Here is a 27,286-nt window from a genome sequence, read left to right as displayed (position 1 = left end):
GTAATGTTTTTGTGAGTGAGTCCCTTCCCTCTTAATTTTTTAAAAATTATAAATTAATAGATAGACTTATAGAATAAAAATTAAAAAATTAAAATACCCTCGTCTACTTTAAATTAAAAAAAATATAATGTAATATAGACGAAAATATTTTAGTCTTTTAACTTTTATTCTGTAAGCATGTCTGTCAACTTATCTGATACTCAAGAATTTTCTTAATTTTCTTAATCATTTTTACACTCTCTTTTAAGAAACACAAATAATTACAAGTATTAAATCAAATTTTTATGTGCATAAAAATAAAATTACATTCTATTCTATTATATTCTGTAATATATTATGTAGTATCTCATTCTGTAATATCTATCCTGTATAATCAAAATATTGAACATTTGCCAATTTTTCATTATTTCAAATTATAGCTAAGGGCTTCTAATATGGATATATGGAAAGGAAAGGAATTTTATGTTTGTTGTGTTAAAGAAAATAAATATAATTCAATAATATTAAAGTAAATACACACATAAAACTTTATAGTGATATAAGTTTAATTATCCCATAATCCAAAGACATCTATACTTGTATAATTTTTTTTTTTTTTTTATCAGAGTGAAGCATCCATGCCTAGTTTTGCTTTAACTCAGCTAGCAAGGAACCATATAATCTGTGTAAATTACTATAAAAAAAAAAAAAAACCATTTCAGGATTAAATACTTCAAATAAAGATATTTTTTATATAAGACCAAATTTTCTACTTACAAAGGGGTTAGGTAAAAGTTAGTCTTATTTTTATTCTTTTTCTTATACAAAAATTACTTTCCACAATTTAAACACGATTGTCAATAACAAAAATAGATGTATAAAAAAAGGCTAATAATAAATGAGTTAAAATGAAAATTAGCTTGAGTTACAAATATTTGAAACAAAAAAGTGAATATAAGTCCCAATGTTTCCTCATATTTAAATTCATGCACAAGGAAACATGATAGTCCCAGAATTTACATTGTGAATATTTTTTTACTAGAAAAAATTATCAATCTAACTGTGCCATGCTAACAATTTATAAGGGACGACTATTACTAAGATGCTAACATTGCCACTAAAACTGCATAATCAACAACAGTCTCTCTATACATACAAATTTGGAACTGAGATAGTAATCTCATCACTACTCACTTGGTACTCAAAAGAGGTAAATGAGCATTTAGTTTTTTTCTTTTTGAACACACAGACAGTTTAATACAACTCAACTACATAGTATGATTATCTCTTTGCTTCTCAAGACAAAGCCTCCTCCTCTACCTGCATGTGCATGACATTAAAAAGGCTTCCAGAACTGTTTGATTTTACGCAGGAATGCAACTCAAATTAAGACACATAATTGAATAGTTTAGTAATGGAAAATGCTATACCCACGAACAAATTTGAAAAATAATTCTAACAAACTGATATGACACATAATTTCATAATGGTTCTAATTAAAATTAAAAATTATTCATAGTATTGAGTAAATTTATTATTAAATTTAGTTAAAACTTATGAATTTGAGTAGAACTATTACAAATGTATGAAAAATTATTATAAATTTGTATGTATCAAGTCAGTTTATTAGAATTGTTTATCAAACTTATTTGTATTTATTTTCATTTCCCTTTAGTAATGTGACTGTCATTGTGCTAAAATTTGAAAAGGAACATAAAGGCAACTTACAGCTCCCAATCTGATGGCCAACCGAACCATACAAAATTAAGGAATCTGTTAATTTCTTTTAGCAGATCCATCTCCTTATAAGAAATTCAGTCAACAGATGAAGCATATAGATGTGTCTGTGTGTATTCTAGGCAACCTAAAGGTAATTTAATAATGTTTCATAACTTTTTCCATTCTGACCCATCATGCATTAATGTAAAGAAAATTTTCTTAAATAACATAGTACAAGATATTTCTATAAATATTGGTGTTTATTGATTGTCTTTTATTTCTTTAATTCGGGAAAAGATATTCAGGAAAGGCCAAATCATACTAAGTTCTTATGTTAGAATAATTAAGTTGCTTGATCCTAGAAACGTCTATGAATAATTCCTTTCCAAGAAAAGGCTAGGGTATCTGTATGTTAGCAAGATACTAGAAAAATGGAAGCGCAAAAATGCATAGGTGCATTTTTGGTTTTCACCATCACCTATAAAAAAAAATCATGAATCTAGATGCTCAAACCTCTAGGCACCTTCATACTCTTGTTCTGCATGAGAAACCCTCTCGTATAAATGACGCTCATGTGAGGGCAAACACATTCTGTTGCGCAACCCCTAGATTTCAAGATACATTTTTAGTTCCCGAAGAGAAAAAATAATGATCTCAGGCCCTATATGACATCATCTCATTGGATGGCTGCTTCCCACACTTAGCGTAGGTAAGCTGGCCCATGAGGGGCTTGTAGGGATAGGGCAGTGCAAGGACTGCAATGTGGGCCTCTGATGACCAACATTCAGGCCTAAAGATTTACCAAGAAAAGGCCACTCGATGACTGCCCTATTGGCCTTTTCTGTCAGGTCTGGTGCAATGACCAGTGCACGATGGCTGCATTGGGTCTAGGAGCTGCACAAGCTAAGCTGCAGCCATTCGAACATAGAAGCAGGGTGAGTTCTGGCATAAAACTGAAGTACCTGACACAAAAGACTTATACCAGAAGTGACTAGCTAAATATTCAAGTTTCTTTTTGGCATGAGCAGACAGCACATGCAGCTGTAATGACTGCCAAAGGGGCGCCTGCTAAAACCAGCACAGGCCTCTGGAGGGCTGCTTGAGGCTGGGCATCAAATAGCAGGATTCAAGAGGGGTTGCAAGCCTAGATGCCTATTGCAAATGGGCTGCAGACCTGGTAAAATATAGGGAGGAGGCTGGATGCAAGAGATGTAGAGGAAGCACAACAGCTGCTACAGGCTGCAGGATGCCGGCAGGTTTGAGGGAAGATGTGCCTACATTTGGCAGTCGAATGGAGGACCTAGAACTTGGGTGCCATATGAGGACTCGTACTTAAGCTTAGGACACATTTCAGCTGCTTTGGCAAGGTTAAAGTATATTTAGAGTAAGCTTGAAAGGTCAGAAGACAAACTAGCTACTCAAAAATGTCAAGAAGCTGCTAGCTTGTCCACCATCTGCAATCTAATTTCTTCAAAAAACACCCACTAGCTTTGAAATGAAAGTTATCCAATGGAAAAATTATATAATATCGTGTATGTTATTCAAGAGAGACAAATTACACTAACCATCCCTAAGGCATAGTTATTAAAGGCGCGCCTAGGCGCAAGGCGCCTTAAGGGGCCAGTTTGGCGCCTCGCCTGGGCTGAGGCAAGGCGGTTTCTGCAAGGCGCGCGCCTTGCAAGGTGAGGCGCTGAGGCGCGCCTCATGAAAACCGCGCCTGCATCCTGCCTACATCATTTCTTTCTCTCCTCTCCAGCATCCCCTCTTCTCAGTTTCAGCATGTATACATCACTACTTATTTACCTTCCATTTACTTTAATACATAAATGTAAATAAGAAAGTACCCCCCATTTGGATTCAATAAAAATATCTAAAAAATCAAAATCCATAACAATAAGAAAATAGAATTTTGATTTTAGTACAAATTCAGGATTTAGCGATTTTACCACCCCCAAAATACATACCTACTATTTCTTGAAAAATTCATTAAAAATCATTTTAACAACAATGAATATTAACTATCAAAATACCGGGAGTTAGTTTTTCAAAATGAAAACATTTTCTTATATGTCTCCTTATAATGCCCTAATCTTCCAGACTTAGAAAAAATGCGCTAATCTTCCAAACCTAGAAAAATAGCATTTTTCAAAATGAAAGCATTTTCTTGATTGTGGACTTGTAGTGTTTATTGATTGTGGAGAATACTAAAGCTATTCCAAAATTTCCTCCATCAATAAAACAAGAGATTGGAGAGTACATGCAAAAGAAGAAAAATAACAAGGAATCAAGGATGAGCAAAATATGGCACCGTAAGATGATGATTTTCAATTTGGTGAAGGGTATGATGATGATGATGATTAAAACTTCTTTATTGATTGTGGACTTGTAGTGTTTATATGTTTGTTTAGAACTTTGCACGATGGTTGGTACTTGTTTGAGTTTGAGACTTTAAGTTTGAACTTTGATGATGTTTTTAGTTTAGAAATTGTATGATGAATGAATTAACTTTGATGTTGTTAGTTTAGAATTTGAAGATAATGAAACATTAATGATATGCATGTGTTATTATTGATAATTTGATAGTTTTTTATGATTTTACAAGATTTTTAGTTTTTTTTCTAAAAGGTGCGCCTCGCTTCGCAAAGGCGCGCCTCGCGCCTCAGGCTCCAGGACCCTTTGCGCCTCGCGCCTTTCAAAACTATGCCCTAAGGTAAGGCCAAATTAGAGAGACCACCCATCCATTTTAAGAAATTGTAGGGACCTCCCCTGCTGAAAGGGGGGGAAAGGGGGTAAAATGACCAGTTTACCTGGACTTTTCAAACTCTCTCTCTCTCTCTTAACAGAAAATTTAAAAAAAAAAAAAAACAGATGGTCAAGGGTTGAATGAGTTGTTGAACCCAATATTGTTGCTATAGATGGGGGAGGTGGAGGTGGAGGGAGACAGCAACAAAGGGGGTGGGGGGGAGCGTCACCACCATAGAGAGGGAGGTTGCTAGAGGAGAGAAGGGGAAAGAGTGTGGGCATTTTGGGTAATTTAAAAATTACAGTTTTTTTACGACAAAGTGTTGAAACTTTTTAAATCTCAAGGTATGGAGAGTAATTTTTGAAAACAGAGGGGTGGTCGATTGAATTAGGCCTTACCTCAAGGGTGATTAGTATATTTCGCCTGTCAAGATATAGACATCTACTATTTTTGAAGGAGGTAGAATTTTATTGATGCAAATAAAATTAGGAACATTATAGCCAATAAATGACCCAGACAACAAAACCCACGGAACGCTACCAATATAGACATCTACTTCATTCAATTCCTCAACCAATTTAAGACTTAAGAAGAAACACCCAAGAGTATCAAGGAAAGCAATACTCCCAAGACAAATACCACAAATTCTTGTCCCATTAGCCAAAATAATACATATGATGGGAAATAAAAGAAAGTCACCTTTGCTTTGACTTAATATTTCTTCTAGCTGAGGTAGAAATATCAGCCTTTTGACCCTTCCTGCCAGTCTCTGTAGCTTTTGATTTACGTGTGCCTACAAATGTAAGAATATTACCTAGAATTTTACATGTAATAAGAATATATAATTAATGGAGGACCTTACAGTTTAATCTACCTCCAACAAGAATGGTGGGGGATTGAACTTCATCTTCAGACTGTTCTGATTCTGTCACCTCACTGGAGGTCTGAGAATGTTCTTTCAACTCAACTTCGGTTCTTGATACATCATGCAAGGGCTGGTCAATCTCTTCCAACAGTGGATCAATGACTTTGGAATCTGTTCCATACATAAGAAGTCAATGTTATAAACTATCACAGAACATCAGCAGCAGGAACTATTTATGCGAGAAGAACCACTTATGCAGATACAAATCCACAGGTAACAAAACACCACAGCATGATACAGAGAAGAGGTTTATCAAGACAAAGAGGTATGCCATGAACATACACGGATTAGTGCAATTATCCACATAGTCTGTCTATTTGCAAATAGCCAAAGCCTATCCATGTTGCAAATTTGTAACTTTGCATTTGAGCTACTTTCTTCTCTATAAAGTATTCCAACTCTTAAGATCTCCTATATAAAATAAATATATGAATCCCATGGAGGCTAAATTTATATTGATCTACGTGGATAAGGATATCAAACACAAACAAAATACAACATGAACGTGCAAACAAGGCATTATATGCTTTCAATTTTTGAAACTGAGTTTGCAGAAAAAATGCTCTGCTGTTCTACGATTAACTCCCTACTCTTCCTCAAATTTGGAGAAAAGGGACCTAGCTAGATTCTCAACCTCTGATGAACCCACAGAACATCTTTTATGCTGAAAGGACTGAAAGCTATTATTCCGCACTTGGCAGCCATATTCTCAAAGCCCGTACCCCTGCCAAAGAGACCAGACCTCGGGAAGGCATCATCTAAGCTGGGAGGCTTCACTGCCCTCCATACTAGCAGCCCAGATCTCTTTTGTGCTCAGCTTTGCAATCTTGATGCTTCCGGTGATTGCAAAGCTTTTAACTCTGGTGTTTACGCACACAATATGAATATTCTATGCAAATCAATCATCAGAAAAGCCATAAGGGACTCCTAAAGCATGGAACCATCCTTATAATTAATGGCATACAATAAGAAAGGGTAAGAGAATATCTTATATATGTTCAAAATATATTTTAAAATAAATGAATAGTATATTGACATGCAAACAAGAAAGTACAAAATCAAGCTGGGGCATACCGAGCTATTGTTCAAAATATTGGTAAGTGTAAGAATGGGATCCACAAAAGAATGGAACCATGACCATTTATGGCAGCATGCTTGCAAGAACAAAAGATTGTAGTATTCTTTCTAAAAAAAAATAGTTGATTATAGGAGGATATCTCATATTTCCTGAAGTACAACAAAGACACCAATAGAACATAAATAAAATGAAACAAGCTGAAAACTAGGTAAGCCAGACATCCTCATGAGTTGATGAGATATAGAACGATAAATCTGGCATTACAAGCATAAATAGACTTATTGTTTGAATTTTGTATGTGAAAAGTTTTTAGTGCCATTCAGTCACATACCAACCTGTATTTTTCTCAGACCAATACAAACATCCCCACAACTTTGGTTACTTTAGACTACAATGCAAACATGTTAAATCTGCATCAGGTCCCAAAACCTCAAGCATGGCTTCACTTAGAGGTAAAATGATCTAGTAATCAATACAAGGTAAAATCACAGCTGCACAAACATTAATAACATTGCACCAAGCGGTTCTCAACTCTCTCAAAATAGATTTCAGGGCTGTGAGCAGATAGCACCCTTCAATTTTAGAAACAAGTTAACAGTTTATCTCACTGTAATCATATCACAGGGCCAAAAGGAAACAAAAAGGAACTCTAGAAATAAACTCTAAAGATCAAAAAAAGTTTAAAGATTAGGAATATGACGGTGACATGGTTGTGTACCTACCTTCAACAATTTCAGATTCTGCATTTCCCTCTCCATCTTTAGACAACACAAAATTTTCTATGCTACTCATTTTTTGTTGATGAATTTGGGCATTTTTGGCAGTAAGTTCTTGTTCCTTCTTCTCAGTGTGAAACTTAACAAGCTTCTGCTCAAACTCCTCAATACATGATTTCAGTTCGGGTTTTGCAAACTTCTTTGCCTGATTTAGAGAGAACATGTTAAAAATGTTCAATCTATACAGAAAAAACTGAACCCCCAAAAGCAGTGCATTTGATAATACAAATTTCAACACCTTGTTAACAATATTTCTGAAATTATCCAGCACAGGATCTTCAGATAGAATGTGCTCATATGTTTTAAATGACTCCATCAGCTTCTTCATGCCTTTTTCAGTGAATGTCAGCTGTGAGAGACAGTAAGATATATATTCCCACTGCCTCGTATCTGAACCAAAAGTAGCACCAAATGATCAATAACAACTTTTAGCCTCACTATAAAAACCAGAAAACAGCTGGAACTTCAGAAAGCAATCAAGAAAAGAAGAATATGTATATGTGTGTGTGAACAACAAAGAACTGCACAAAGCAACTTTGGTAAATGGATAGTCAAAGGTCATTTCGGGATAATGATGAAGCACAGGTCAGAACCACAGGTCGTCCTTGTAAATATATGCAAAACCCTGCAAGCAGCTATATCAAAATATGGTTCAAGATGATGGGCAACACAACATGTAGAACCTCCAGTTCTCTCTGCTATCTGTGTACATATGTGCACAAGTGCCTCCAGGGAACAATAAGCAGAACAAGCTACAAAGTCTCAAAGAAGAACCCAATGCTAAAATTTAGTTAGGTCATGAATTCAAACATCAAAATTCAATTTTAAAGGCCAGAAAATTGGGAATGGTCAAATAATTACAACCAGAAATTACATGCACTGGCATCCATCATAAGACCTTTTCCATAACAGTTGTACCTCCAAAAGCTTCAACAGTTTGTTTGGGAAAAAAGGCTACACTAGGTGGATAATAGCAGAGCAATGAAAATAGAAATAAAAAGGGGAATGGAGACAAATTTGTGCCAAGATGAATAATGTGGGGCATAATGGTAGTTTCTGCGAAGCTTGACACGTTATTTTGGGATTCTTACCAGTATCCAGCATGTAAAATGGCATGTTATCTTTCCTAGCACCTTTTTTGTGTATGGACACATCTAGGACACATGAAGACAAATTGTATTCATGCTTGGACACAACAGACCTGCATATCCATGGGTAAACACCTTAGGATATGGCATGCCTCTTATAGAAATTTTCACACATGATGCAGGAAAAAATTTGCAAATACAATTATTTTTTGGACAAGGAATAATAAAAGAACTTAGTCCTAAAGACAACTCCAGCAAGATATCTTTTACTTTATATTTTTGAATATGTTTATATTCTCAGTCAATGGTACATCATTTGTATAGGATCAATTGCTTTTTCAACATTTTTTGTGTTTTTTGGTTATTATGTGAACTAATCTTACTAATAAAAGATGTAAATAAATACTAAGATTTGTAATATCCTATTGAGAAAAGGCAAGGCCACTCAGAGGCTGGAAAACATCAATGCTAGCCCATTCCCTCCTATCAGAAGTAACCCAGCGTTGGCAAGCCCATTCTGGAATATAACCCACAATTCCTTTCATATGTGCAAAATAACAATACTGATGATTATTCAATCCATATGATACATCTTTAAAGCACTGAATTTGAATTATATATATAGAACGGACAAATCTGAATGCCCTAATACATTCATATATTGCACAATGACAAGAATGAAAAGGGGGTATATGTCTCCAATTGAAAGATTGGTAAAACAGAATATGACTGCACAGAGTTAGAGTGCATATATTAAGTACTAAGACCACATATAGGTTGATCCTGCCTCATCTGGAATATCTGAACAATGCATAAAAAAGGTTGAGATTCAAACATCACAATGCAGTTAATAAGAAACATTGGTCAAGCCTTTCTAATTTAAACCCCTCTACATGCTCTCCCAAATTGTGAACACAACAATTATGCAGACTAGATTTGCCTACTTGTTGCACAAAACTATCAAGTCTTGTTCTAAAAGGACAAAATAGAAGGCATCAGATTAGTCTTAACAAAAGAAGAGAACTAAGAAAATTGCAAATGGCCAAACCTGTGACTCCGCTAAATCTATTGCAAAGCTTCTCAACAAGAGCTTCCATTTGTTTGTCCTGAAGAAGATTTAAAAGAAATTATGTGAAGTTGTAATCAAAACATATATCTTGGTCACTGACACTAATTAACCCATACCTTTTTGATGGAACCAATTAAAAACTGCATGATATTGCAGAAGGTCTCCTTTTTCAAGTTCTCGTGGGATAATTTGCCAAGAATATCTGGTAGTAGATTATATATTGGATTGTTTCCTGTAGGCAAAGATGGACATCTTAAGGAATCACAGAACACACGTTAGTCTTTAGTAGAAAAATAGCAAGAGAGAACATTATACCTTTCTTAGACAACTCATGAAAGAAAAGTTTGGCTAGATTTGAAATCCTTTCGTCTTCATCTTCTAATCGCATTGCCATCTCGTTTACATAACCTTTCACCTGTTACGTGTTAACAATCAGACTTTGAATGATCAACATTAAAAGAAGAAGATAAAAGAATGTAGAATAAGCCTTACAAACCTTCATCATATCATTTAAAATGAGATGAGAAAGAACTAACACAGCATTCTTCCTGACAGAAACTGAAGCATCCCGAAGGCGCGCGTATACATTCTCTGTCCATGGCTCCAATATATTAGGAAAGCGAACTGCCAGATCTCCAAGAGCGATTGTGCAATTGGAACGAACAGTTTCTGATGGTGCACTTTCCACAACAGTGAAGAGAAGCTGAAGATTTGCATCACTGAAACCAATTTAAAATGTCACTGTCTGTCACGTATGCAAACATATATAGAGATAGACAGAGGAGAATACTACCAAAACTCTGCATCAATAATCATAAATCGACATAAAGCAAGCATTCCAGAGACCTGAAGTTCAGGATACTGGAAAAAAAAAAAAAGCAGGGATTACATTAGTTTGTGAAACAGTCACTGTAATCAGTCAGGCAGTAAAAACATAAATGGGCAATTAAACTACGATGTTGTCTTTTTTCAGAATTTTTTTATGAGAAGTGGATCAGTATATCATGCATTTATATTTACATCACAATCATACATTTGAAAACTTAAACAACCTCTATGGTCTACTCATTTGAGAACTCTACTAAAAATAAATACTCTCATCAAGCATTCATTTTATTTGTAAAGCTACAGATGCCCCATAAGAATACATGAACATATTAAATAATTCAACTAATCACCTTCTGCATCAAGTTAAAATTTCTACATAGTTTTGACAGGAAGGGTGCACAATGTCCTATCAGGCTCTTGTCGATAGAACCACCAGAAACAATTTCTTTCTCTGCTCTTTCTGACAGGGTATCAAGCATTGCATCTTCAGAGGCAGCAAGACCTAACTCTGCATTGATGCCGTTCTCCTTCAAACCCATGGAACAAATACATTAAAGAAATTAAAGAAAACTCTTTTATTTGATAAATATAGACAATAAATAATATATAGCTGAGTAGAGAGAACACGAACAATAGTGATCTGTTCTAAGTGGTATTGAAAATATATCTCACCTTTGGGGCATCAACAGCTGTTTCAGAATTATTTTGAGCATTCTGACCCTCAGCATCCAGTTTTTCTTTCTTTGCTTTATCTTTCTGAATCATCCGCACACAAGATTCAATATATACCAATTGGTTCATGGCAACTTGGCTTGCAACAAATAGATATCTACTAAGTTTTGTAACTTGAACTGTGGTAAAGACACTAGTAGTACCATCATCAGCATCTTTTTGCACCTCATCTCCCCCAGAACAATTGAATGCAGAGCTAAGAGATTTCTTCACTAGATCAGCCGCTAAGGTTTCAGGAGTTGGATGAATTGCATATATTGCAGCTATTGCTCTATCAGCAGCAGCATACCATATGTTCTCTGGAAGCCAGAAGTCAGTGACTAAACTCTCCAAAATACCAAATACCCGGTTCCCGTTAGTTGACAATAATTTTTTCTTCTCCTCCTCAGACAATCTCTGAAGAGCAAGGCAGGCTGTTCTGGCAAGCAAAGGTTCTGATTTTGCCCAGCGACCAAACCCAATATCAATGATGTCCTGTAAGTGGGAACCAAGAACCCCAGTTGAGGATTTTGCTGCCATGCACAAAACAGACAACGCACTCCGGCTTTGTTCAGCAGTTGTTCCACTTATATTAAAGCAGAAGAAATCCCACAATGCAGATATCTGTACAAGGCAAAAAAAATGAAAAGATCACAAACTATTAACTCATTAGATCATGGGGGAGATAGCAAAACTCCAGGACAATAATAAAACGCTTATATCAGACTTAAATTGCAATTACCAATTTATAGAAAAAGGATAAGCAGATGAATACTGACTGGAGAGCAGACAAACATACAAAAACCAAAATGTGGTTCAGAAAACAGCCTTGAACTTCCAACCAGAGTTCACTCAAGCACAGTAAATATGGTTTGATTTCAGGCACTCCTTGATGCCATTTTAAATTTGATTTCTGAACATGCCACATCTAAAACTCACATGAATCTTTTACATAGAAATCCATAATGGCACTCCTCAATGTGCACTCTTTCTATGCCTAATTTGCTGATCTCTGGAATTGCATTATTGTGCATCGGAAAGTGAGCACCTGACTCCAGGTGTGCATTACATAAACAAATATGTGCTCATGATGGTTAAAGTATAACCAACAGGTGAAAGTAATGTAGTTATTAGATGACTAAGAATCTCTAGGCAATTTGATAATCTGAGTTCCAGTTACGTAGTGTAGATATTTGGACAGAAGTTACAGATTAACTTCTCTCATATTATTATTCAGATTAAACAACTTTATGCACAAATAGTAACTACTCATATGGTGGCAGTTAAACACAGAAAAAACTGTCACTTAAAAAATGAATAACTGTATCAAAAACTGTCCATATAGTTTGCCTAACTACCTAAAGCTGGGCTGTAAATATTAGGAAAGTCCAGTTTGGATCTTCACATCTTCAAATTGGATTTTTAGTAGATCCTTCTCCACATTCAATTTTTCTTTATGAAGTGTTTGTCTATTTAGGTCACTTTGAACATGTTGAATTGTTGTCAATATCTAGTTTAGACAACTAAGATATTGGGTAACTGAGAGATCTCCTTGACAACGCCTCTATTGTGTCTTTAGTGTCGAAACACGTCTCCTTTGCAACATCCTAGATTTCTTGTGTTGTTTTGTAGAGGATGAAATTACTCCGATTTGATGTGTTTTTAGGGTTGGAATACAACTCCTTCGTGGCATTCTCTTGTGCCATCTTGAGGATAATGAAATTTCCTATCAAGTGCCTTTTATGAGAGGCGAGCACTATCCTCTTTTACAATGGTAGCTTTTGATGGGTTCAACTATAACCACATTGTGCTTTTTCATGGGATCAAGCAATAACCCTTACAATGCTTTTTACACTTGAGCTGAAGTAATAACCCATACAATGCTTTTTTTATATACTTGGACTGAAACAATAACCCTTACAACTAAAATAAGATAAAGCCACCGTAAAGGCTAAAGCAACAACCTCCAGAAAAATAAAGACAACTTGCCATACTCGTTGTTTAACTCTTTGATAGATTATTGAAGATAATCTATCTTGATTTACTAAAAATGGAGAGGAATACAACTGGAAAATCAAGTAAATGAAAAGAAAGTGGACTTTCAAGAGGTCCACACTCTCCCAATATCTTCACTACTCCAAAAAATAACCCCCCCCCCCCCCCTATTCTACTATCTTTCCTATTTATATGTTGTTTGTTGTTTTCTCCCTTTCCCTTATCACTATTCTACCCCTGCTTATTCTGTCTTTGGTAACAAAATTGTATGGGTCTTCTATCACTCATTTGTGGCAGGCAGATTTTTTAAAAACTCTGAGGTTTTCTTGGCTTAGTCCGTGCAAATCACCTTCTTCAGATATTTGGCGAGGCAGTGACAATAGGGACGGTCACAAGTGTTGTCATCGAATGACCACATGATGACGACCAGAGAATCAGCCTTCTCTGGTGCGACTATCTGCCTTCTCCATGAGTCCGCCTATGACAAACATCTACCATATTTAATGCTGAAGTGCTGCTTTGTGCCGTGTTTTTTCATCTTCTCTGATGACTGCAATGGTTGTTCGAGTTTTGTGCTACAAACCCTCTTGTCTTCCTCGTTGATCTTTGTTCTTAGACCCTTCACTTCCTCCGACGTAGTTTCATGATTGTGGTCGGCTATCCCTTCAATGGCGACGATTGTGATTGTGTAAGGGCGACATCAACGATGACGGTTGTGGCTAGGGTTGCGGCTATGGTAGACAAAGTTAAAAGAGATGAAGGAGATATACAGTGGCCGACAATGGCAAAGAACTTTGCCATCTTCGCTGCTCTCTCTCTCCCCCCCCCCCCCCCCCAACTCTTCGTCTCACTACTCTAATACCATATAGATATTTGGACAGAATTAAATTCTCTTGAATTATTATTCAGATTGGATAAATTTATACACAAATAATAACTACTCATAGGATGGCAGTTACACATACACAAAAATTACCACTTAAAAAATGAATAACTATATAAAAAATTCCCCTATAATTTGCCTAACTACCTAACAGTCTCTATTTCTTGTACATATTTTTCTACACATAGGTTCAACAATCTTAATACTAAAACTGATTTTTTCCTCAAACAATCAAGGATGTATGCATTGTGTGTATTTCCTAACAAGTGTAAGTCGGGGCTATTGAGGATAGCATTGGAATTGCACTAGTGACATACTCGACTTTTCCTTTACTTTTAAGAACAAGAAAGATGGACTAGAACCATTTGCTTAAATTGGTTCCATTTAATTTGTGTTAAGTAATCTGGAGGGAATGGTTTTTGAGAGATGATGGATGGAAAGGGTTTTGAATAGAAGAAGTTATACCCTCTAGGGAAGTGGATGATGAGGAATTGGTAGAAGGATTAGTCTCGACTATTGATGGCTCTGATACCATGAACAAATTTAAACAAACTGAATAACAAAAAGTTGTATTCAAGTAAGTATCTGAGATGAATAACTCAAGTATGAAGAAAGATTTACTCAAGTAGGAAGAGGGAATACTCGATTGAATAGGAATGCTTTATCTACCTTTCATTGAACTCTAGTATGGTATATATATACACGAAGACATCTAAAATATCTTCCTAAAATGCAGGAATATATTTGAATTCTAATATGATAAAGATAATCAAAAAACTTAATCTTTGTTCTCTGCTAGAATTATCTTCTACTAGCTATTTAATCCCCCTTTTTTCGGAGCCTTATCCTCTTATCTTGTCACCTTCTCTTATCTCTTATCTCTTATCTCCAATCACTTTATCTTGAAAATATCCCAACAACTTTATCACCTGGTTTTAAGCTATGATAGAGATAATCAAGAATCAACTTTTAATTTTTCCAACAATAATAAAAGAACTGTACCGCGCTTGCAGTAATATCACCCTTGGATACCAAGCCACCAACCATGAACTCCAAAGCTGCTAGATCTCCAATATTAGAATCCATAGCAAGAAATAAAAGGTTTTTAGCTGTTTCTACTGGGTTTTTCCTTATATATATTGTGATGAATGCATTCTCCACAGCTTCAAAAATGGACTTGTCCTGTGAAAATACCTGTAAGCAGCCAAAAAAATATGCACAGTCCATTATCAACTTAAATGCATACAAGAAATCAAGGGTACTAGCAATAACAGGAAGGAAAACTACTATAACTTGCATGCTGGATAGTTGCATTTTGTCCATATACACAATTCACATTAAAAGTAAAGCCTTACCAATGGCAACATCTTGAGGAGACAGGATTCTGATCCATCAATTTGAAATTGCTTGCACCGCATTAATAACAGAATTGTGTTTTCAACATCAGTTGCAGAAGATGAAGCCATCAGTTGAACAAGGGTTGGCATTGTGGCAGATACACACTTGGAAAATCTCAATCCTGCCTCCAGAGATGCAACCAAGGTCCTGGTTTGCTCCAAATTCCCCAGATCTGGGACAGAACTATCTTTTGGAATAATCCTTTCTTCTACATGAGTCAAGCAGCTGTCAGTTAAACTCTCTTGCTGCTCCTTGGACACTACTTCAGCACCTAGATTATCAAGTTCACCATCTCCATTGCAAGTATCATTGTCTGATGAAATGCCATCCAAAACTGTATCTGAAGTGGTATTTGGTTCAATCTCATTTAACTTCTTCTTGTACTGCTCCAAAGTTGCTTCAAAAGATGCTATTCGAAGTTGTGGACCAAAAGGGTTATGTTGCAACATCATTATAAGTAGATTTAATGCAGACTTTCTAACAATTGCACTCTTGTCCTCCAACCTTCCCGCAGCTACTGCTGCAACCTCATTCCACAAACCAATTGGTATGGAATGTTCTTCACATAGTTCAGCCCAAACTTGAAGAACCCGACTCCTAGTATAAGCTGAAACATCCCTGCACCGTTCAACCAAAATATCCAACATTGCTTGCTTAGTTCGAAGGCGAACAGATTTAGAACTTACTTCACCCTCAACATCCTTAAATGCCTTAGCAACCAATTTTCCTAGTACCCCAACAAGAGCATTCCTTATCTTATAAGATTCCCCGCTAAAGTGTGGGACTAAAAGTCCAATATTAGTCGAAACCAACTTTGGCAGCCTGTCAGCAAGCTCCACAAGAAATCGCCCAATATTTTCAGCCCCAACTGTGTCCTTTACATAATCTTTTGGGCTTGCCCTTCCAATCTCTCTAATGAGGGAGGTGGCTAGGCTTCCATCAGCATACTTTTTCTCTGCAGCAGCAACCGTATCAGCCAAGTGGATGATTACAAAGTCATATTTGTGAATGAGGTGCAAAATTGAAGCACATGCTTGTGCCGTGTAATGGTATTTGGTGGCGCAAGCCCCAATTATGCGACATAAAGCATCTTTTGATTCTGAATGTTTTAACAGCGTCCCATTCTCAAACAGTGAGAAGAAATTTCTGAAATAACCAAACGAGAAAACATAAACTGAAATGTAATTGGAAAAGAAGAGCATAAAATACATAAACCCCGATGTAACGGAAATAAATTATTGACTCACTTCACAATAAAAGACAAATAATTTTCATCTGGCTCTGATGATCCAAAAAGCAAAGACAGATTGATCTCCAGGGAATTAGCAATCAAGTTTAGCATCCTGGCCCTCTGGGGTTCCCAATTCCACGAGTCTATAGGCCGTTTCTTCCGACTACTTGCAGCCACCTAAAATAATAAACCCATCTGAGCACTCAAAATTCAATCACAACCTCTTCACACGGACTCGTGGATACACACATGAAGACCTCGGAATTTACCAATTAAATTCACATAGAACCTTCAAGTCACGTACCTTGGAAGTGTTGTTTGAGCCAGTATTGGACTCTTCGATAAGGACAATATGGATGAGGAAAAAAGTGTAAATTTTGAAAGCATTTCGATGAGAAGCGACCCGATCGAGGACAGGAGCCTCCTCCTCCTCCTCGTCGGGGGATTGACGCGATCGCGACAGCAGATCAACATTTGGCAGCAGAACACTGAAGTTGGAGCGAAGACTCTCGACAAGATTGAACTTGCAAGACGTAGTGAGGCTCTTGAAGCCCTTAACCAGCGAGTACACGCGATCGAACACGTCTTGATCTTCGATGCAGAAGAGCTCCTTGTCAGAGAGATCGAACGACACCCCTGTTTGTAATGAGATAAAACAGAGGAAGAAAATTAGGGGAGTTTTAGGGAAATTGAGGAAATAGTGAGGAACAGAACTAACCTTTGACAAATTCCTCGAGTTGAGAGGGGCGGAGGGAGGCGACGGCGGTGTGGTTCTGGACGGATAGGCGGCCGTCGGTGTAGTCTTCCTCTAGGGCTTGCAGATTGGGGGGAAATGTGAAATTTGGAGCCATGGAGAGAGAGAGAGAGAGGGAAATCGAATTCGAAATGGAACGAAGACGAAGAAATAAGCGGGAATCGATGAGTCCAATCAAATTGGGTCGAACCATATCTGTGTCGGGTATAGTATAAATTGGGTCGGGTTTATACAGTGTTGGTACCCGAGCAGAAGCCATGTTAAATGTTAGTGGGTGAATGGCTTTTTTTTTTTTTTTTCATAAAAAATGAAATGGAAATTATAAAAACTGGAACTTTCCTAAATTGACCCTAACTTATCTATTAGTTGGTTTCTAATTTTTTTTCTTAAATTCGTCGTTAAATTTTTTGATACGATTTATTTTATTTTTGAAATACTAATTTTTAATTTACTTTATCCTTGAAATATTATTGTTTCATCCAAATAAAGAGATAATATGTAGAATGAAAATTAATGAAACATTACTTTTGCCTTCTGACATTTTAACATTAGTTATGCTTAAAAATTCAAAAAAAAATGCTAAATTTTAAAAATTCAAAAAATAAATTTAAATATATTTAACATTGATTATGATATTTAAAAATATCAAATGTACAATTAACACTTATCATTTCATCGCGAGGTATAATTATTATTGAAATAATAAGTAAATAATAGTTTCATCCATCAACTTTATGCATTGTAATAAATAATTTATTTAATTTTAATTTGTCACGTAACAAGGACTAAATTTGTAATATTGTTACAATTTTGTTGATTCAATCAAAAAATTTAGATGTTGTAGATACATAAAATGAAAAATAAAATGGTTGATTGCAAATAATGCCTTTAAAGTTTGGTATAATTGCAAGGAAATTCCTAATATTTGAGAAATAGCAAACGCCATCTTGTTAAATTAGAGGATAAAATGACCCTCTTACCCTTTATTTTATCTCATTTATTCTCATATTAAAAGATTAAAAATAATAATAAAAAATAACCCACACCATATATCACTTTTGTGATAGCGTTACCGATAAATCCATTAAGTTTTTTGGTGACGCTAGTGATGAATCCATATAGTATGATAAACTTATATTTATATTTAAATAAGTGAAAGAAAGACGAAGAAGAAAAATGAAATCAAACAAAAATATAAACAGAAATAATGGGTGAGACATTTTATCTAGCTTTGAGATGTTAATTTCAAACCCATATATAGGTTTGTTATGTGTATTTTCTATATCACTCCACATGGGCCGAACTCGGTCCGATGGACCGGCCCAATCACCCAAAGCCAAGAAAGCCTAGACGACCTCGCTAAGGAAAGTCCAGCCATCACTAAAATTTGAAACTCATAAAGCGAATACCTGGCGAGCTCCCGATGAGCTCCCAATGAGCTCCCAGCAATCGACTAACGAGCTCCCGGCAATGTCCTTCAAATCGTTGGACCATCCAGGTCGCTGGCCTAAAACATCTAGCTCGCGTTAGTGACAAAGTTGCTGAGAAGTCAGAGGTAGGGTCCGTTCACTTTATCTGCAACAGCTCATGCTCCTCGTAATAGGGATTCTACTCTCGGTTTTGTGTAAGTGATAAGGGCTGTTTGTCCCCATTATGTAGTCTATTATATTTTTATATATTATTTAAATTGTAAAGACCCCTCAGTACAAATAGGGGTCGAAGGGGACAGAGAAAAATGGGAAGATACTGTCATTCTAAGAGAATAATCAGAGTGCGATCGTGGAGTAAGCACCGTTCTGGCCGAACCACGTACAAATTTCAATGTTGACTCACGTCTGAAACTTTGGTTCTTTCTTCTTCTTGGCATTTTGGATTCACTCACCGCGGTCCAAAACAAATCACGGTCGGCTAAAATTGAACGTCGACAAGGTTTAAATAAGAAAAATAAATAAAAAATGAGAATAAGAAAAAAAAATAGAGAAAAAGACTTCATGAAACATTTCATTAACCCTATATACAGGTTTGAGATGAATAATTATCTCATATTTAGATTTGAAGAGAGAAAGAATGAGAGAGAGAAACTATTTATTTTGAATTAAGATTTAAACTCGAATAAGAGATGAAAAAATAAAGAGATATATCAAGAGCGATAAAGAGATAAGAAAAAATCAAATTGAGACATTGAGAGTAGATGTTTACTTTCATTGTTGTCGCTATCATCATTGCTGCCATGAATAACCTTTGTCACTATTTGTAATACCCGAAAATTTCTAAATGACTCAAGAATAAATTATATTGGGGCAAGAAATGGAATTTACAGATAAATTGAGCTTATAAGGTAATTTCTTATCGTTACGAATAACTGAATCAACTACAGGGAGTACCCTAGAGCTTAGATGTCTAAGGATACAATATGGTATTGACGAGTATTTCAAGGCATAATTTATGGCATCGAAAGAAATTGGATTAAAAACGATTTTTGATACACCTAAAATACAATTATGATTCAGACTGAAAAACAGAATAATTGTAGGGGATTTTTGAAAAGTCAGAAGGTTCATAATTGGTATGTAAAACAACCGTTCAGTGGTTTCAGGAATAAACAAAAGGGTTTAAGGCCAAAATGAAAATTCGAGCCTAAGTGCAATTTCTCAAAATTATCAAATGGAGGTCGAAATGACGTTGTTTCCGAATCCTCAGGGATGAAATGGAAGGTTTAGGAATTGAGGATCGTAACGGAACTATTGGGAAGCTCAAGGGCTTTAAGAAAATGATCAAAGTTCAAAAAGAGAAAATGTAGGGGTCAAAATGTATTTTTTCAAAAGTTGGAGATGGAGCAATCTGCCATGGCTGACCAAGCTTCCACCACCACCTCTTATCACCGAATTCGATGGCGGAATACTCGAGGAAAGTGTCCTAGGATGCTCTTAGGTCGAGCATTGATCGACGACAATCACGATGATGGCCAAAATTTCAAGAAAAAACGACAAGAAATCTATTTGATTGTTTTGTCAAAGCTTTGCAAGTGGCAATTTTGGTCTAGTAAGGTTGCTTCCAGGTCGATCTAAGGGAGGTAGAGGCGTCTAGGGCATTGGATTGAGTGTCCATGGGCGTTTCAAAGCTTAACTTCGGCTATAAATATGAGGGTTTGGGCCGAGATTTTTTTCTCTAAGTTTGAGGATTCAAATCGAGGGTGTTAGCGAATGAATTGGGGCTCCAAACCATAAGGCTTTTTTTCTCCATGGTCTGAGGATGAATTCTGGAGAATTTGAAGCATTTTGGTGATAGTTTTAAGGGTATTCGAGGCTTGGCCGGAGAAGAAGGTGGACCGTCAGGCGGAAGCTTCGGTCGGCTCGTTGAGGGCCTTATAATGTTCATTTCAGGTTGAGAGTTGTGCCATCGGGATCGACTCAAGGAGGGGAGCAAGGTGGTGAAGGAAGCCAGCATCGTCGATGTGCCGGTGCCGGAGAAGATGACCGGCACGTGGCTTGCACGCCCTAGTCATCACGCGCAGACCACGCCGTCAGCGCATGAGGACTCGTGAGAGCTTGGAAAATTGTGCAAAAAATCTTGAAAATTATGGGAAAATGTGATCTCGAGGTTTGTGCAAAAAAATTTTGTGTTTGCCTTTCCGAAATTTTCTTTTGAAGTTCTTAGAATATTATGAATTGTTATGTAAAAAATTGGAGAAAATAGTTAAAGAAGTATTTATTCAGAAATTTAGAGAGGAAAATGGAGGAAAAATAAATAAATTGAAGTATTGATATATTCCGTGAATAAATATGATTTATAAGATTGTTGTGCTCGAGATTAAGTGATTTGTGCAACTTTTGAGGGTTGGCACGAAAATCAAGGTCGGGCACATAAATCGAGGCGATTGGCATTTTTTGAGGTATTTCGAACTTCGTGCTAAATGTGAGTAGTTTTATCTTAAACCTGGTTTTATGAGTGGTTTTACTCCAAAAGCTTATACATGTTATGTATTGTCTATGTTGAGCATGATAGCCATGATAGTGACTAAATTATATGTATTATATGAGCATCATGTCATATTTATACATGTATTGTTGCATGGATGGATTATTAGTTTTGCATGGCACGATATTATTGGCATATTAATACTCATGCATGGGATTGGGATGTCACCCTGATAATGTAGCCATAATTCCCTAATGACAGATGATGGAACAACGTTAGGATTATCCAAAAAACAGGTTGGGATTATGCCTAAGGTTTCGTGCTAGGCTGATAAGCCAGGGAAGTTACACTGGGCATATGATTGTTCATGTTGTTGCATCATACATTCATGTATCATGTTTGTCAACCTTCACTAGAAGATTCATCTTCTAATTGGGTTATGCCCCTAAAACATTCAAATGTTTCAGATAGGATTACAGTTATAGTAAGGAGATGATTGACATGTAACGACACATGATGACGTAGTTGATGGGTTCAACGAGTTGTTCTGGTATTCGTTTTTTCACGAGGATTCATAATATGTTTTTTGTCACGTTTGGAAGTTTGTATTATATTGATGAACATGTATAATTGTTACGGTTTAATATATTTTTTTTTGTTAGATTACGCGTTATCACTCACACCCCCGTCGAACTTGCCCCAAGGTCATCATGAGGGAGGTAAATTAGGGATGTGCCTGGGTAAATCAATGATGTTTAATGTATTTTTGAGCTATCAATAGATTGTATCCGAGGTGTTTAGTTGTTATCTCTTGATGATAAATCTCCATGTATTTAAGTATTTGATGATATGTGATGTTTTACACTCGTGATTAGTTTTGATAATGAAAAACATCATTTGGTTTTGATCCCCAAGTCACGAGTCAAGTTTATGGTTTTCAACAAAAATCAATTTCAAATACCTATGTAAAATGAAAATCGAATGATCTATACTTTTTTATCTGGAAGATTAGTACATTATAAAGAGACATATATGAAAATGTTTTTATTTTGAAAAACTATTTCCCGATATTTCAATAGCTAACATTCATTAGTGTTAAAATGATTTTTAACGATTTTTTCAAGAAATAGAAAGTGTATATCTTGGAGGTGGTAAAATCGCAAAATCCTAAATTTATACTAAAACCCAAATTCTACTTTCTTATTGTTATGGATTTTGATTTTCTACATATTTTTATTGAATCCAAATGGGGGGTACTTTCTTATTTACACTTATGTATTAAAGTAAATAGAAGGTAAAATATAAATAAAACAAAATGTAAATATGTTGTGGATTGTATCATCAAAGCAATCAGTGATTTTTTATCTTGGCAAACTGTCAACAGTTTGTTTCAAGATGTTGACAGTTTTATAAAACTGTCAGCAATTTCAAATCTTTCTCTCTATGTCTAAATGTCGACAATTCCTGCATAAAAAATGTCGACAGTTCTTCACCAAATGTTGACAGTTTATATCCTATATATCTTCCAATGGCTAGATTCTCTACTGTTCAAGTCTCCAACGGCTATATTTTTGAATGAGCTCAAGATTCTCTATAAATAGATATCAAATGGATGAATCAAGATAACCAAGAGAGATCATTACAAGCTTACAAGTGTTTATTCTTCAAGTGCTTCATCATTTCATTTGTTCTTCATTTTTCTCTCCAAAGGCTTTGTTTATCATTTGTATTATATTGTTCAAGTCTTGTGTTTATATTGAGAGATCTTGTAAGTAAGAGTGTTTACTCTTAGATCATCTCCTTTTATTATTCTTGGTTTTCCTAACTTGTTGCTAGAGGACTTGCTTGTTTAAGCAAGAGGTTGTGATACCTAACTTGGTGCTAGAAGGCTTGTTTGTCTAAACAAAAGGTTGTAAATTCCTAGCTTATTGCTAGAGGGCCTATCCGGAGAGATATGAGGTATTTAGTAGATTGGTTGAAAAATCCTTAATGAGGAATTAAAGTAGTAGATTAGGCTTGGTTTAAGCCGAACCACTATATATCGTTTTGTCTCTTGTTTGTTTGTGCTCTTCATTTCATTTATTGTTCCAAGCATTTTAATAATCCCCACTTGCACTAAAATCTCGTTTTTCATCAAAAAGATTTTTAAGTTTAATAAATTTTTACAACTCAATTCACCTCCCTCTTGGGTATTAGTGCTATTGCTATTCAAGCCTAACAATATGATGGTACGGATTCTTATGTTATGATTAAGTGAATTCGGTTATATACCATATCAGGTTTCGATTTTAGTTTTCACATTTATGATGATTACCTGTCTTAACTTACTGATTCTTATTTTAGTATGCTGAGAAAGTAGAATGAGATCGTCAAGGAATAATTTATATTGAGTTATGTTAAAAATATATATACACATATATCCTTTAAATTCTTAAGTTATTTAACGCCCTTAAAAAGGCAGGGCGCTATACTAGTGATGTAACCAAATGCTTTCACCATCAAGTGCACATTGTTGCCATAACCAACATTTGCCATTATAGACTAAGAGCAAGATAAAAGAAATAGAAAGGGGATTTAAGAAAATTGAGAAGGAAAAATACAAAGAGAAAAATAAGAGAATGAGATTAAATATAAGGGTATTTTTATTATTTTTATAAAATTTAACTATGGTTAACTAATGGTAGGGGGGAAAACAATGACATATTAATAAATCTCAATGGTATTTTTTTGTATTTTCTTTAGGGTAATTTTTGCAATTACTTTAAATTTTAGGAGTACTACATAGAGTTTTTCTAAATAAAAAATAAGGAATAAATACTTGTCGGCAGCTGTTACTTAATATTTTGAAAATTTATATATAAAATTTTGGCATATGAAGAGAACAATCTATTTGATTTAGATGGGAATTTTATGAGATATTGAAGGACAATATTTTAAAGAAAACATGATTGTTGAAAGAAGAAGAAGAAACCAACGATAGGTTTGAAAACCTAACAATTCCTAAAGAAAAAGAAGAAATACGTTATTTCTATCATTGGATTGGTTCGCAATAGTGGTTATCAACAATGGGCACTAATAAACACTGTTTATGTGGCTTTAAATTTTTGTATGTTATGTAACTATCATGTCATGATTTTTGATAAAGTTTATTACGTGTTTGGTTTGAAAAAATTGATAAGATATCATAATGTGTCAAAAAGACGAAAATATATATGTTACTAAAAATTAACAAATAAAATTTATAAAATACTATTTTTTTAATAAAAAATTATAAATTAATGTCCAACTAATAAAATTATTTTCATTATACCTTAATAAATTATATACAATTATTAAAAAATATATTATTATAATATATATGTTGTAACATATATATATGTATATATACAGAGAGGCAGGCGATGAAAGGACGATGGAAGAGTAGGGTTGCAATCGAGCCAAGTTTCGATAAGCTTAGTTAGGGCTCGACATACCAAACTTAGGCTCAAGCTCGAGTCAAGCCTGGAATCGTGGCTCAAGCTTGAGCTTACTAAACATAAATCGAGCTTGGGCTCGGCTCTATTAAAAGTATAGATGGGGTAGACCAGATCCATGATAACGTTGACGTGTGTTAGGTGACACAAATAGGAGTCGAGATCGTCTTTAGGCTTGTAGCGGCTGTGGAGCATGTGGGTGAAAGAAAACGCCGATGAGCAGTTTCGGTGGAGAGGGCTGATAGACAAGTGCAGTATGGGTTCAAGAGTAGAGAAGCCGGCGACCATGGAATTGATCTTGGATGGGTCGGTTTCAAATTTGACCTTAAAAAGGACAATGTGTTTGATGATTTGGGCTTACATTTTGATAGCGAAGGGTTTGAATTAGAGAAGCCAAGGCTTAAGAAAGGGGAGAACAGGGGAACATGAAGAAGATGGAGACTATTGGAGGAGTGAAAGAGAAATAGGAAGAGAAAAAAATAGGTTTGTTGGAAAATGGAATTGCTGTGTGCTGGAGAAAGGAAATAGACAAAAATGGATGGGAATGGGTTTGTTGGGCATAGAGAATAAATGATATATATATGTTAAATAAATGATATAATGATAATTTGTATATATATCTGTATGTCTGTTAAATAATATATATTTTCGCGAGTTAATTGTGAGCCTATAATCGAGTTGAGATTTGTTGAGTTCAAATTAATTCGTTTACAAATCGAACTTCAAATTTAGGTTAAACATTGATTCATTTATTTTAATGAACGAACTCAAACAAGCCTTTACTAAATCGAGCCCAAATGGCCTAGCTAATTTGCAACCCAATGGAGGAGGCGCGAGCGACAAACGACGACAATGGACATGGAAGGGGCGGACGGTAGTAACAGACATGGGGATGGGTCTAGAAGTGGCGACCGACAACGATGGAAGATTTGGAGGCAATGACGATGATGACGACTAAAGCTGGAGGGAGGTGGCGACATAAAAACAATGAGATGACAGAGATGTGTAGATTGGAAATTAGAAATTTGTGTGAGGGTAAATTTGTTATTTAATTGGTCAATGCAAAAAATTCATAGGAGCTTATTTGAAAAAGGTGGGGGCCGACTTATCTCAAACGTTGTTAAAATAATTTATAAGGTTGGTAGTGTTTAACCTCTTAAATATTGTTAAATGCATAAAAAAGATAAATTATGAATCTTATAAGCTAATTTAATAGCTTATAAGTGGTTAAATTGATAGACCAAACACGAGAAAAGATCTTTTATCTAGATCAAATTTACCCGATGCAAACATACAAAAAGGGGATGGGGCCACGACCCCTCCCTCATAATTTTACCTGTGTCAAGCAACCCTACACCAATAGTCACAAAGGGGGCAAAAACCGCGTTTTATGCCTGACAATTTGGTCAAAAATTTGGACTGAATTAGCAATGTTTAATGGTTATTTTATCATATGGCGAACAAATACATAGTTGTCACCAATAGTGCGACAAGGGGAAATCCCCTAAACACCCTCTTTGGATTTTTCCCAGGACCGACTCAAGGCCGACTACTCGAGAGACTTAAAAATCATTATCCTTGTACATATTCAGGACGCCGTTTATTTTTGCCTAAACCTGATTCTGAGAGGGTGAATTTGTAAATTCAGCGTTCTTTAGCTATTAAGCTCGGCGCTACCGGCTGGCCCGGGGGCTGAGCTCCCGGAAGCCGAAGCGACTATAAAGAGGAGAAGAGAGGAGGGGGGAGCAGATTCGAACGGTATTTCTACGCTCTCTCGGTGGCCGTGCCTGTACTTCGCGGCTATCCAAATCCCTTGAAAGTAGCTGCAAAGTGCAAAGCGACTCTATCCTCTCTGCTAAATCATTGTTTCCTCGGTAAATTACCAAACAAGGTAAACCCATCGACTCTTCTGGCAAGATTATAATAATTCTAATATATGCATATTCTGTGTATAAAATATTGAATAACAAGCATTGATCCTTATGTGGGGTTTTTTTTTTTATGAGAAATGGGCGCATCAAGTGTTTGATTGTTTGTCACTGTAAGGAGAAATTTGAAGGAAACCCATTGATTGACTCATCTTAAAAGAATATATGCAATTTCGGTGTGGATTTTCGAATAATAAGCCTTGATCCTTAAAACATTTTTTTTTTCTGCATCAGAAAAGGGTTACTGTGTGTAGATTACTTTCTCAGTTTGAGGAATTTGAAGATTGGGAGAAAAATAAGGATAAGCCATGGCGGTGCCATGGGGAACCACTCTTTGGATGGCGAGGATGGTGTGGATGGCTCTGAGTGGATGGGTCACATCTTGCTTGATGGTGGCAGACGAGATCGCTAGCTCCCTCCGCTCCGGCGACATAGGTCCTCATGTCGGTTGATTGAGGAATTTGTACAGTTAATTAACCTAATGCACTGGTTTGTGCCTGTTGATATGCTGGTTAGTGTTTGATCTTTTATTTCTTTTTGGACATTCAAAATTCAACCTCAGCAGGTTTTGTATTTATCTGATCTTAGAAGTGAGTGACTCAATAATGTGATTTCCAATTGCCCGGATGACTCTGATTGTGGTATTTTGGGTAAAGAGATGTGTTGTGCTGTTTCCTATTTTGGGAAAGTTCAATGGGTTGAAACTGTTGTGTTTGGTCTGATATTTATTGTTATAATACGAGCAATTTCTTCATAAGTTTTACCACTGTATACAAGTTTGAAAATTTTG

The 27,286-nt window shown here is 35.8% G+C and overlaps 2 protein-coding genes across 2 annotated transcripts; one reads left to right on the top strand and one right to left on the bottom strand.

The window, feature by feature from the left end:
* Positions 1-1,107: 1,107 nt before the first annotated feature.
* Positions 1,108-17,300, bottom strand: LOC127790106 (condensin-1 complex subunit CAP-D2). Its single transcript, XM_052319394.1, has 17 exons — positions 17,142-17,300; positions 16,728-17,059; positions 16,440-16,600; positions 15,150-16,338; positions 14,797-14,988; positions 10,878-11,540; positions 10,556-10,732; positions 10,171-10,238; positions 9,874-10,096; positions 9,693-9,792; positions 9,494-9,609; positions 9,357-9,414; positions 7,459-7,610; positions 7,167-7,365; positions 5,316-5,477; positions 5,141-5,234; positions 1,108-1,299 (listed from the first exon to the last, which is right to left on the bottom strand). The coding sequence occupies exons 1-17, from the start codon at positions 17,272-17,274 to the stop codon at positions 1,296-1,298; spliced, it is 4,023 nt and encodes a 1,340-aa protein (XP_052175354.1). The 5' UTR covers positions 17,275-17,300; the 3' UTR covers positions 1,108-1,295.
* Positions 17,301-26,198: 8,898 nt separating this feature from the next.
* Positions 26,199-27,123, top strand: LOC127790063 (uncharacterized). The gene is made up of 2 exons (XM_052319338.1): positions 26,199-26,459; positions 26,731-27,123. The coding sequence occupies exon 2, from the start codon at positions 26,805-26,807 to the stop codon at positions 26,946-26,948; it is 144 nt and encodes a 47-aa protein (XP_052175298.1). The 5' UTR covers positions 26,199-26,459; positions 26,731-26,804; the 3' UTR covers positions 26,949-27,123.
* Positions 27,124-27,286: the final 163 nt, after the last annotated feature.

The sequence above is a fragment of the Diospyros lotus genome, chromosome 14 (assembly GCF_014633365.1).
Source record: "Diospyros lotus cultivar Yz01 chromosome 14, ASM1463336v1, whole genome shotgun sequence".
Lineage (NCBI taxonomy): Eukaryota > Viridiplantae > Streptophyta > Magnoliopsida > Ericales > Ebenaceae > Diospyros > Diospyros lotus.
The sequence above is the reverse complement of the archived record's forward strand: the minus strand, read 5'-3'. Positions and strand labels throughout refer to the sequence as shown.